Source organism: Salvelinus alpinus, chromosome 6, assembly GCF_045679555.1.
Source record: "Salvelinus alpinus chromosome 6, SLU_Salpinus.1, whole genome shotgun sequence".
Taxonomy (NCBI): Eukaryota; Metazoa; Chordata; class Actinopteri; order Salmoniformes; family Salmonidae; genus Salvelinus; species Salvelinus alpinus.
Window position 1 is genome coordinate 26,917,307 of NC_092091.1, and position 13,295 is coordinate 26,930,601.

The 13,295-nt window shown below is 45.0% G+C and overlaps 1 protein-coding gene across 1 annotated transcript in view; it reads right to left on the minus strand.

Annotated features, from left to right (window-relative positions):
- Positions 1 to 3,151: 3,151 nt before the first annotated feature.
- The window catches only part of LOC139578468 (acyl-CoA-binding domain-containing protein 6), a 35,401-nt gene continuing 25,257 nt past the window's right edge, over positions 3,152 to 13,295 (minus strand). Inside the window, exons 7-8 of the mRNA XM_071406101.1 lie at positions 5,274 to 5,304; positions 3,152 to 3,625 (exon numbers count right to left, since the gene is read on the minus strand). Coding sequence (XP_071262202.1) covers positions 3,471 to 3,625; positions 5,274 to 5,304 — 186 coding nt within the window. The 3' untranslated portion in view covers positions 3,152 to 3,470. The remainder of the gene's footprint in view (positions 3,626 to 5,273; positions 5,305 to 13,295) is intronic.

The window sequence follows — 13,295 nt, forward strand, 5'->3', positions numbered from 1 at the left end:
TCTGACTGAAGAAGAAAACGAGCAACAACTCAGCAGTAGGAAGGCGGTACAGTAGCTATGGCTCACCACTTAGGAGCCAGGAGAGAAGAGGAGGGACCATGATTAGTGTTTCCTTCACACAGGGAAAGGTGCGTCAGACAGGCAAAGCAATGCCCTAGGGATTGTTCATGCAAATTCCATCATTTGTCAATCTTGTTCTTATCTTGGAAGTAGCATATGGGCCAGGAGTGACTGCCATCTATGATTCATCTGTTATTTGTTAGCTATAGCCATGCAGCCTTGTACCAGACTGATTAACACTGTGTGTTAACACCAATTCTGTGGTAGCAAACCATTCATGCAAGCTTGCGAGAACAGGCTGGCTCGTGAAGCTAATGACCATGCACCACTGCATAAGAATAGCATCAATTACCAAATATCACTCACTTCAGTATAGTAATCCCATAGGATTGTAGCTATGTGTTTATTGAAAATGTAGAGAATATTATTTTCACTATAATCTTACTTTGAATGAACTATCCCTTTAAGGATGAACTGATACAAATATTACACATTCAATTATGGAGATCCAGTCAGTCAATCAAACAGACTGTAGTAACCATGGGTGGGTGTTGGTTTTCTGTATCTTTATTCGTAAACCAATACACTAACCCCCGTCCCACCCATAGGAGAGAGAAAAACAGGACGAAGCAGCACATCTGCTCAGCTGCTGCGAACACTGATCCCTCTGCTACTAAAGACTGCACCAGATTGCAGTTTTGCACAGTCAAATCTTTCCTTAATCCCCACACTGTTAACTAATTGTAAACTGCCTTGTGAAATATGGATAAATATGATTTGTGGTCAGGCAAGATAGCAGAGCAGCGTTAATACAGGAGTGTATACAACCACACATCATAGTAAATGAACCAAATACGACCAGGCTCTATTTGAAGTTCCTTACAATTCAGCATCACTATAACCCATGTGCTAAAGAAGTGTTGTTGGCTAGACATCTGAAATAGGCCTAAACTGGCTACATATTCATAGTAAAATTAAAACAAATGTAAAACTCAATAATATACAACACAACCGTTATCCAGACCTTTTCTGAGTCTAACCAGGTCCGTCCTAAACTTAAGTATTATCGATTTGGTTGTGTTTTAGCTCCTGTTGTGTAGCAAGAAAAGATCAGTCTAGCAGAACAAGCACGTTTGCATAAAACGCCACAAAACAAGCTGATTTTATTCAGCTGATGACAAGCCATGACCATTAATGGATACCCTTTAATAGTGCTGCCTTACAAAGATAAACAGCAACAAAGACAGTTCGGATAATTTACACGGCACTTACAGCACTAGTATACAAATAAATCTTGGAAATTCCTGCACTGTTGCTTTTGCAAAGATGACAAACACAAGCACAAATGCCATTATCATCGATCTGTGGCTTCTATTACAAACTTCCTGAAGGCAACAATTCTATTAACATGTAAATAGATATTTGGTTCAGACTGAACTTCATCTTGGACATCAAGACAGGATATTTTCCTCAAATTATGGCTTATTTTAATGATGAGCAATGGCTGCCATGACAGTGTAGCTTTAAAGGGGTTTGAGTCACAGAGAGGCTTTTCAATGACAACTTCAAGGTTGTTCTTCTGTTTTAAGTGAAATTAGGTTCTTTTCACTGGGTCATCATAGCAGAAATTAGATAGTTGACATATAATTAAAGCGAGGGAGGGTCGTTAACAGGATATTGGCTTCAGTGCCTGGTGAGGTGTTGCTTATTAGAACATTCTGGTGAGAGGAACCATATAGACACTTGTCTATGGAGCAGCTTGGATCACTATCGCCTCGAGTAGCAGCAGACGGCAACGCTTGTTTATCATGCACTAAACACACAGCTTTGCAACAGAGACTTATCGAGTTCTCGTGAAGATATTAGAGGGATGCTTTTCAACAGCAGAGACAGCAGAGCTGGGATTTTACTTAGTGTTGAATTCCAAGCAATACTGTTCTGGGGACTAGCGAGCAGATTGCATTAAGAGTTAGCCAGTACAACAACATGCCATTGCTTTTAGCCCCCAGACTGGGGAGAGTAAGAGAGGCAGAGGAAAGTGCTCCAGCTCATCCCTGTAACAAACCTTGGCCATCTGTCACTAATGGTGTTAGAGAGGCGACTTGTAAAAATGCATAAACGTTAAGTAAAGAAGGTTTGAGAGGAGGCACTGTCAAAAGTGAAAAGCTCAGAGAAAATTGAAGCCCATAATGGAAACATAATGGGCTTAGTGTCACAGTTGTGCAGACATGCCCGGGGAGTATGACGTCACCGACTCCTACCCCAACCCAATCGAGATTCAGGAAATGACTGGTACATGGGCGAAACAGCTTTTTCAAATATACCAACAGCATTATTCCTGGTTGTGTAGGGAATGCATACTGTAACAAGCTGAGGGTCATAAGAGCTCTCCTCAGTGATACCGTAAGAGAGCAGACTGTCTGGGCTGGGCGGTCTCTGTTCTGTATACTGGGGCCATGGTGACTGACAGACAGCAGTCAGCATGACTCTTTTTGGTGACTGTTATTTAATGCCTCATGTTCAGGGAGATTGAGAGAAAGAGGGATTACAGCTTGTCCCCATTGTTTGTTCAAATGTGCATTAGCTTCTTTATCAAGCGGTGGTTAAGAGCTGAGATTCCAGATTTAGTATTCTCATCTGGTGGGAGGGAGGGGGTGCCAAAGAGACTGCTCTGATCAGAAGGGCTTACAAAAAACTAAAGCAGATTTGGAGGCAGCCCATGTGTTGGCTATTTGGAGAACATCCAAATATATTTTAAGTGACATAACAGAGGGTGGGTATGTGGGGTGGGCCAAGGGAGACAGAATGTGCTAGGTGAACAGTTCACTTAAATGAAGAGGCCTAGCCAGGCGATGTGTGTGTTATATAGTTGTTAGTCATCATGGGACAAGGTTGAACTTTTAGTTCTCCATGCTCCATCTGAATATAAAATTGCATATTAGATGTTTATTTTTAGGATGCATTTAAATATACAGTTACATTGTCTTCTGCTTGTCAAGAATGATGCCAACAAAAATGCTTAAAACATTATTCTGAATAATAAAATAAGTTTGACTTACTCCTAGGGTAAAATGTCAATACGCTGTCCAAATGTATTTTAAAGATTTTTAATCAGCAAACACAAGACAACCAAAGGTAACACACAATATCTGAAACAGAAGGAACCTATTTTTGGTTGACATTTCTTGATTTTTTTTTAATAGCAATGATGACGGATGGATTCCTTGGAATGTGACATGAGAGATGATGAAGTGGTGGCGGGTTGCACTGCCAGAGTGGGATGACCATTGCACCTATCCGGTGTATGTGACAATAAAAAACATCATCATCATTACTGAGAGGGCTGGATGCTAGGTCTGGGGTGGGCACAGGCTGGAGGGGAGGAGAGGGAGAGGAGGGCGAAGCTGGGCCTAGCCCTTGGAGGCGGTGTACTGGCGCAGCAGTGAGGAGATGGAGCTGGATTCAGTGACCTCCTCGGGCAGAGAGCCCTCCTGGTCCTTAATGGACGGGTCTGCCCCAGCCTGTAGGAGCAGCTCCACTATGTCAGCAAACTCACACGCAGACGCTGCAGGACAGAGAGGGGGAGGGGAGGAGGGAGCAGAGTAACAGAGTAGGGTAAGAGAGAATGAGAGAGAGAGAGAGAAGGGGGAGAGGAGAAAGGGAGAGAGAGAGAGGAAAGAGATATAATTGTGATGCACTTCAGAGGTAAAAGGATCCAGGGTTGACTACAGGTAAAATGCCATGAAAGCAGCTATTTCCATATATCATTTTGGGCGGTATGACAAGAATATACACTTATCTGTATATCTAACAGTACCCAAATCACTAACTGAAAAGGATAGGATCACCTTCAAAAGGCTTCAAGGTCACTGGAGACATGATGCACACAGCTACGTCTGAACACAGCCTCTAAGCACAGCTCATTGGTGTTAATATTCCTTACGTTTTTAACCTGAGTGCAGGAGTCAATGAAAAGCTCATATGGAGGCCCATTGACATTGCCCTGAACCTGTGGTTGGCTGAAACACTTATTTTGTGCCGATTTGCAATTGGTTTCCCACTAAAAGGACTTGCAAGCTAGGCTAAGATATGAGGAGAGGGCTTGCATTTTCTTAAACAAGTTAGCGAGTCACAGCGCTGATGCACCTAGATTCCTCCACGCTCTGAGTGTTTTCAATCACTCTCTCCTCTTAAAGAGAGCTATCCTGCTCCTGTGTGATAGGCTGATGTCAGAGGGAATGGCTGATTGACAGCAGGCCCTTTTAAACCTCCAGCCCAGAGGTGGCTAAAGTGCCGCCCGTTCTTAGCAGGGAGAAAATAAGAGGCTTGGTTATGTCAGGTTCGAGATTTTTCTTCTCCTTCTAAATGTTATTTTATTTTCCGGGCTGCGTGCGCCATACGGGGGCCTTGGGCTGTAAAAACCCTCATCCCCCCGGGAGTCGTTGAGAAGGAGAACAATTTATAGTGTGCAGTAAACCCTCAATTAATCATTTGCCAGCCACTGTGGCCCAGTGTAAATAGAGGTGGAAATGAATTTTCATTCTCTGCTATTTGTCTCCTGGAGTTCATCGCTTATGTTTATTAGTAATTTTTTTATGCCCCATCCTCCTGTCCCTGCCTGGTTTGGTGGCAGTGGTGGTGGTCTACTGTACGCCAGCCACGTGACCAGTCCCCACACTGCAGCCGCCAAGCCCAGCCAAGTGCCCACTCAGCCCAGGGCCAGATGGTGTCCCCCCCTCACACACACACCAAGGGCTCAGAGGACATGGGGACCGCCCATGGGAGGGGGTCTTGAGAGTCCGAGGAGCACTGTTGATTTCCTTGGGGAGACCTGGTGATTATTACACACAGCCCCTCCATACACACAGATACAGACAAACACACACACAAACACACCCTCTAACACTGACATAGAGAGATGGCAAGAAGGAGGGATGAAAGAGACGCTGATGGATGAAAGGCACCTGAGATAGCAACAGCACTAAAAGAGGGAGAAGAGAGGGGGATGAGAAAGAGGGAGAAGAGAAGCAGAGGGGGACATACGCAGGGCCAAGAGAGCAGATGGTTCATGGTTTCCCATCCATCCCCATACAACTGTTCACACTCATAAACAGATTCAACTTACATTACATGTACATACATACATACAAACACTCATACACAAACATAACATATTCATCCAGAATTAAAATCTGTGATATCCGGAGGATTACCATAATGCAGTGCTGTCTGGCCCTCGTCATCCTGTGAAGAGAGAGAAATGTTAAAAAACCAGAGAAGAGTTCCAAACAAACAGGTCTAACTTGTCCATAACACAGTAATAGGGTATATAAAACAAGCTTAATCGTAGAGACAACCATTGCTCAATGAAAGAACCGTAGCCTTGTCAGTTGTAAAGTTGTGGCTCGCAAACTTTGCAGTTGAGAAAACTGCTTTTACCTCTCGACTAAATCAAAAACCCAATGATTTCCCCATAAAGGGGATTATGTGAAAATATTCAATATTGATCTCAACCTGAGCGAACGATTAAACCTTTCAACTTGAGACTCTATAGCAGCCTGAACCAGGGGAACCAATGGCATCAGCCCAGTATCCACCCCTGAGCCCTAGCTGAGCCCTCTCTGAGCCCTCTGCCACAGGTTAACACACTGTGACCAATGGGCCAGGCAGAGCAGGCAGACCTCCGTGCTCAAAAGGCTCAGAGGGAGGGAACAAAGCCTAGGCGTCTCTCGTCATTGTCCTGGGGTGAGAACGTGCTAAACGCATTACCCATGGAGGCCGTACCATCACACAATGGTCTTGGTACAAAGGAGCAGTCTGCCCTGAGCACCGCCACCGTTTGGGACAAATTGAAGTGGTGTCTATGGTCTGTGACCAGAACTGAGCTGATATGAAGAAAAACAATATTTAGGACAGAGGTCAGCGGGGGTGTAAATCCTGTGGGCTGTGTGTGCAGGCGGCATGAGGCCCGGAGTGAAGAGGTCAGCGGGGGTGTAAATCCTGTGGGCTGTGTGTGCAGGCGGCATGAGGCCGGGAGTGAAGAGGTCAGCGAGGGTGTAAATCCTGTGGGCTGTGTGTGCAGGCGGCATGAGGCCGGGAGTGAAGAGGTCAGCGAGGGTGTAAATCCTGTGGGCTGTGTGTGCAGGCGGCATGAGGCCGGGAGTGAAGAGGTCAGCGAGGGTGTAAATCCTGTGGGCTGTGGGTGCAGGCGGCATGAGGCCGGGAGTGAAGAGGTCAGCGAGGGTGTAAATCCTGTGGGCTGTGGGTGCAGGCGGCATGAGGCCGGGAGTGAAGAGGTCAGCGAGGGTGTAAATCCTGTGGGCTGTGGGTGCAGGCGGCATGAGGCCGGGAGTGAAGAGGTCAGTTTAACTCTGACAGTGTATGACACGCATCATCAAGGCGGATTCGTCTCCAGCGTGCCTTTTCACCCCCTAATGATGACTAACTGCAATATTGTTGTCACCAGCTAGCCACTGTTCAGATGGAAACATCTAGAATACATCCAGTCACTGAGCTAACTGGCTGCTTCTTTAGAATCAGAATCACTTTTACTCGCCAATAAATGTACATACCCTGAATTTGACTTAGAGAATAGGTGCTGTCAGCAACAGACATTGTACAAACAGGGTCCCGTGTGGCTCAGTTGGCAGAGCATGGAGCTTGAAACGCCAGGGTTGTGGGATCAATTCCCACGGGGGACCAGTACAGAGAAAAAAAGTATGAAAATGTATGCACTCACTACTGTAAGTCGCTTTGGATAAGAGCGTCTGCTAAATGACTTAAATGTTAGAATACAGACGTCAATATACAATATAAATACAGTAAACATAAAACTCTGGAGTATAGTCTGATTACAGTGGGAATATACAATTTAATTGTGGATAATGATGAGTGAGAAAGTTAGATGCACAAATATCATACCCACCCAAAACTGCTAACCTCCCGTTATTGTGAGAGGTTAGCATGTCTTGGCGGTATGATAATTGTGCGTCTAACTTTCCCACTCATAATTATTCATTCAGGACTATCCATAATCATGGTAGTGTCGACATTAAGGGAGAAGTCTTCAGAAACATATCCTATTCTTATTTACAATAAAAGTGACTCCAAAATGACACAATACATTATATTGGGCACAAAATATTCTGAAACACAAACAGCAAATGCATCAAACAAGTTTGTAGAGTCACAAGCTTGATGTAATCATTGCATGCTAGAAATATGGGACCAACTACTAAACTTTTATGAAAAGTCACTTCAACTGTTCAGGTGATGGGCGGTTTTCATCATGATTGACCTGAACGGTCTGCCAGAGCGGAATCTTTTAAATATAAGGGCACGCTTACCGGCACGCTTCCTGGTCCTGAAGGCGTGCAGGTCCTTGACAGCCGATGACCTTCTCCACAGACCGGACAATGCGCTGCAGTTTGCCCTTGCAGAGGGCAGACGCAGACCCAAACGGTGATAGAAGAGGTGAGGATGGACTCAATGAAGACGTGTAGAACCGAACCAGAATTGTCCAAGTGAGTTTGAGTTTCCACAGCTGGCGCAGATAGCACATCCACTGTTGAACCTCCATGGTCACCACTGTGATGTTGTCCTCCCACTTGAGGTTGTTGCATATGATGGTTCCCAGGAATTTGATTGACTTGGCCGTGCTGACGGCTGAGCCATCAATCTCGGGGGGGAGAGATGGTGGGGGGCATTTCCTGAAGTCAACCATCATCTCCACGGTGTTTACTGTGTTGAGTTCCAGAATGTTGCGAGGTAAGGTCTATGGCTGTCAAAACCTGACTATCAGCATCCAGCATAGTCGCAGGGACAGCCTTTATTTTACTTATAGATATAATTAAGTGTACACTGCATTCAGATAGTATTCAGACCCCTTGACTTATTCCACATTTTGTTACATCACAGCCTTATTCTAAAATTGATTAAATTGTGTTTTTTCCCTCATCAATCTACACACAATACCCCCTAACGACAAAGCAAAAACAGGAAAAAGAAATATCACATTTACAATAGTTTGGACACACCTACTCATTCCAGGGTTATTTATTTTTACTACTTTCTACATTGTAGAATAATAGAGAACATAGTGAAGAGAAATAACACATATGGAATCATGTAGTAACCAAAAAGGTGTTAAACAAGTTAAAATATATTTTCTATTTGAGATTCTTCAAAGTAGCCATCCTTTGCCCTTGAATGAGTAGGTGTGTCCAGGCCACTCCTACATTGTCTTGGCTGTGTGCTTAGGGTCGTTGTCCTGTTGGAAGGTGAACCTTCGCCCCAGTCCAAGGTCCTGAGCGCTCTGGAGCAGGTTTTCATCAAGGAACTCTCTGTACTTTGCTTGATCCTGAGTAGTCTCCCAGACCCTGCCACTGAAAAACATCCCCACAGCATGATGGTGCCACCACCATGCTTCACCGTAAGGATGGCCCCAGGTTTCCTCCAGAAGTGACACTTCGCATTCAGGTCAAAGAGTTCAATCCTGGTTACATCAGACCAGAGAATCTTGTTTCTCATGGTCTGAGAGTCTTTAGGTGCCTTTGGCAAACTCAGAAGGAGTGGCTTCCATCTGGCCACTCTACCATAAAGGCCTGATTGGAGTGCTGCAGAGATGGGAGAACCTTCCAGAAGGACAACCATCTCCACAGAGGAACTATGGAGTTCTGTCAGAGTGACCATCGGGTTCTTGGTCACCTCCCTGACCAAGGCCCTTCTCCCCCGGTTGCTCAGTTTGGCCAGGCGGCCAGCTCTAGCGAGAGTCTTGGTGGTTCCAAAATTCTTCCATTTAAGAATGAGAGAGACATTTTTTTGGTAGATCTGTGCCTCGACACAATCCTGTCTCGGAGCTCTAAGGACAATTCCTTCGACTTCATGGCTTGGTTTTTGCTCTGACATGCACTGTCAACTGTGGGACCTTATTTAAACAGGTGTATGCCTTTCCAAATCATGTCCAATCAATTGAATTTACCACAGGTGGACTCCAATCAAGTTGTAGAAACATCTCAAGGATGATCAATGGAAACAGGATGCACCTGAGCTCAATTTCGAGTCTCATAGGAAAGTGTCTGAATCCTTATGTAAATAAAGTCTGTTTTTTATTATTAACAAAATTAGCAAAAATGTCTAAACACCTGTTTTCGTTTTGTCATTGTGGGATATTGTGATTTTTTTATTTATTTCATCCATTTCAGAATAAGGCTGTAACGTAACAAAATGTGGAAAAAGTCGAGGGGTCTGAAAACTTTCCAAATCAACTGTATGTACCCAGTAGGTCCCTCAGGTCCCCCGGCACTGGCCTTTTAACTATCCCTAAGCCTAGGATCAAGAGGTATGGAGAGGCACCTTTAGTTACTATGCCCCCAGCCTCGAATAGACATTTTTTTCTTCTTCTGTGAAGCACATTGTTGCATTCCATGTCTGAAATGTGCTGCATGAATAAAGCTTGACTTGATTTGAACATCAGTAAATCCTCTTTTTCTTAGCCTTTGGCCCTAGCTTATTAACCAGTGAAGACAACCATTAGTGGAACCAACCCAGTGTCAGACAAAGACTGTCGAATCATCCCAGAGCATGGGGGGGAGGGAGATCACCTACGCTGCTTGATAAAGGCTCTCTCCAACGATCCCAGAGTGAGATCCTATTGTTTGCCCTGAGCAGCACCACTTCAGGGGCCTGCTGATTCCATTAGAGAGTTCAATTCCCCCAAGATGGATAGAATACTGATGCAAATGTCCTCAACCATAAATGGATCGGGAGAGACACAGTATTTTCCTGTGGTCTGCCTCTACGGTAATGTTGAGTATTCAGTACAATGTTAGTGTTAGGTTTAATCCCACTTGATGTGCAAAGTATAAATATCAAATACACACAAAAGTACAAATCCGGACAATAAAAGCATGTCAGTGGGCAGACGCTCTCACACACACACACACACTATAGTTGGTCTATTGCCCTATGCGATAGAGGCAGAGTGGCAGATGTTTAGCGCAGAGGCAGTGAGTGGGACCTTGATGCACACAAATACATACAGGAATAATTAAACTGTAAGGGGTTTAGGTCTTAATCTGCTCCCTCCAACTAATCTGGTGTTAGTGCCGGACGGCTGGGACAGCACGGTGTGTGCAGGGACACTCCCAGGGTATGACAGGGAGGACACGCAAAAGTTGTCTCATACAGCACTTAACACAACACACACACAATTAACAGATTAAAAGTGTATAAAATAAGTGGGCAACACATGAAGTAACTAATGCCAAACCAAACATGTAAACATAAGTTTTGTATTCAAAATATATTAACATAAAAGACTAAAAGCATGTTTGTACATCTTAGTAAAATTATGAAACCAAAAGCACCAGATATCCTTTAAAGGCATATATTGTGGCAGCAGAATCCAGAAGTAGGACCCTGCAGGTTGGTGCACTACTGTGACTGACTAAAGGGTCCATGTATGTTAGTGGAGGTGAGGGCTCTGCCCTTTACTAGGCTCTTTAAAGTGCTGCAGTGTGGAAGCTGGCTGGTCCTGTCTGTCTGGGAGCCAGGGTGGGGGGGGGGGTCCTCTCGCCTCTCCTCTCAGCATTTACTAATGCTCCAAGAGGGGCTTGATGGAATCAGGAGAAATTGGATTGTCTCCCATTTGCTTTTGGAAAAAGGAGGAGACTTCCTAGCTGGAGGTAGCAATTTTCTATGTAGCTCTCCATCCCATTACAGAAGCACATCACAGCATAGCTCTTTTATTATTATTATTATTTTTTTTTAAATGTCGCCAAAGTTTTCCTTGCGTTGCAAAAATGCCTCGATGGATGTCAGCATACAGCTTAACCAAGCAGGTTCCATACAACAGATGAGAGGAATGAGAAGTAGGGGGAACATACATACTGGATCTAATGGCACAGAGGGCAATATGGTTTGGAGAGTTTCACCAAGGAAATTGATTGGTTTTGTGTGATGGCAGTACTGCAAAAAGACTACTTACACAAATCTATCATTCCGTTTTTTCAGATTGAGAGTGGTATGCAACGTTATTTGAAGAGGTCTGCACAAGCGAATCAAACTATATATTTTTGTCCGGCTGACTTTTTTTGTGCGTGTACAGATAGAGGATCCTAATTTGATCAATCTTTTGTTGCTGAGAATTTCCCTGCGCCGCAGGAAATGCGGATGAGCTTCATGATTTACATAAATTGGAAAACCTACACTAACACACTGTTATATTAACAGTATTCCACTTTTCATATAGCCTCATTTTGACATGCTAATAGCCTAACCAACGATCAAGCAACATTATGGACTAAACATTAAAATCTTGTTGCTGTAGGATTATTTTACTGCGACAATATAGGTCAAATTTAAATCTTACATCTGTATGTTTGTGACAGTCTATCAATACGTCCATTCCTGTTTCTCTATTTGTTTGTAGAAGCCAACACCCTTGGAGGGGAGTGGTGGAATTTGCCTTCCCAGTAGCATGGGAGGAAAGAGGCTGCAGACAGAGAGAGAAATAACATTGATAGACATGAAGAGAGTAAAAGGGACCATAAAACAGAGAGAAAGATGGAAAGAGAGAAAGAAACATGGAAAAAAGTGAGAAAGAGATAGGGGACGAAACGGTTACAGAACAAGGTCTTTCCAGTACACCACAGCAAAGTAGGTTTGTCTACATGAGCCAGACATATTCCATAGAGAAAAATGCTCTCTCAAATCCATTGCCATCTGTAGAACCTGCTGCAGCATGAGGCAACAGGCAGGGCTTGGGTTTGTGCTCTCCATGGCCAGCCATTAAAAGCTTTCTTGTTTTCATACCACAGCAATCCGGCAACTGCCCATGGCATATGGTAGGTGTGCTGAAAGCCATTGTGGGATTTTGATCCTTTAACACCATTCTCTATTCCAGCTACATCTTACTCTCTAACCGACGCCCCCATTCTCTCTCCCTCCCCCTCTCTCTCTACCCCCTGCACCTCTCTATCTCTCTCCCTCCCCCTCTCTCTCTACCCCCTGCACCTCTCTATCTCTCTCCCTCCCCCTCTCTCTCTACCCCCTGCACCTCTCTATCTCTCTCCCTCCCCCTCTCTCTCTACCCCCTGCACCTCTCTATCTCTCTCCCTCCCCCTCTCTCTCTACCCCCTGCACCTCTCTATCTCTCTCCCTCCCCCTCTCTCTCTACCCCCTGCACCTCTCTATCTCTCTCCCTCCCCCTCTCTCTCTACCCCCTGCACCTCTCTATCTCTCTCCCTCCCCCTCTCTCTCTACCCCCTGCACCTCTCTATCTCTCTCGCTCCACTGTCCCTGACAGCCACATTAAACAAGTGGGAAAAATTGACAAGCAATTATGATTTATGATCAATGCATGCAGCTGCAGCTGACTTGTATAATGACAATGGCGCTGGGGAGAAGGGAGAGAGAGGGGAGAAAGGCTCGGCAGTCTCCAGGGCTTGCAGTGGGACTTGTAAAGGGAGCATGGATAGAACCCTCCACCATTCATATGCAGATACCATTACGATGAGCAGGTGCCATTAATCAGAGTCTCAGAAAGACAGAGGAGAACAGGCTGATCCCGGGTTATTCCAGGTCTCTGAAGACCTGCTGCTGGGTACTCTATGGTACTGCCTGTGGTCTCTATGTTACTGTGTTCCATTAAAGTAGATCACAGGACACACACAGTGCACTGGTGGGCTGAACAGATGTCTCCAGACCAAATACACACTCTCTACTGTTCACGTCTGTTTGAAGTTCATCACAGGAGTGGGGTTCTATACAGCCAGTGCTCTTTATATGTTACGGAGCACATGAACTGGAAAAATGCTTAAAAATTATTATCCGAATATCTGTGATTTTCTTGTAAAGAGACAGCAGCTTTTGTTTATCTGGTTGTATGTGTGTGTGTGCATCTGTGACTCTGCGTGCGTGTGTGAGGGAGCTGGGTATCCAGAGGTAAAGGGATCAGAAGACAGTGGCACCCCTAATTGAATCTGTGCAGTGAGTGTTAACCTTGCCATTCAGCGTGTGAGCTCTGCCATGCTGGTGCAAATTAGCGCTTCCCCAAAGTGTCCTTGAGGTGCCCGGGCTGCCCCTCGCCTGCCTCCGGGCTCCACAGCAGGTCACCCTGTGTGCCAATAAACCGCCTCACAGGCTCTCTAAAGCACACTGTAATATTTTATACAATTCCCGGAGCAGAGGAACCAGAGAGCTCAAATCCTGGAGCAAATGGCCAAGACCACTCC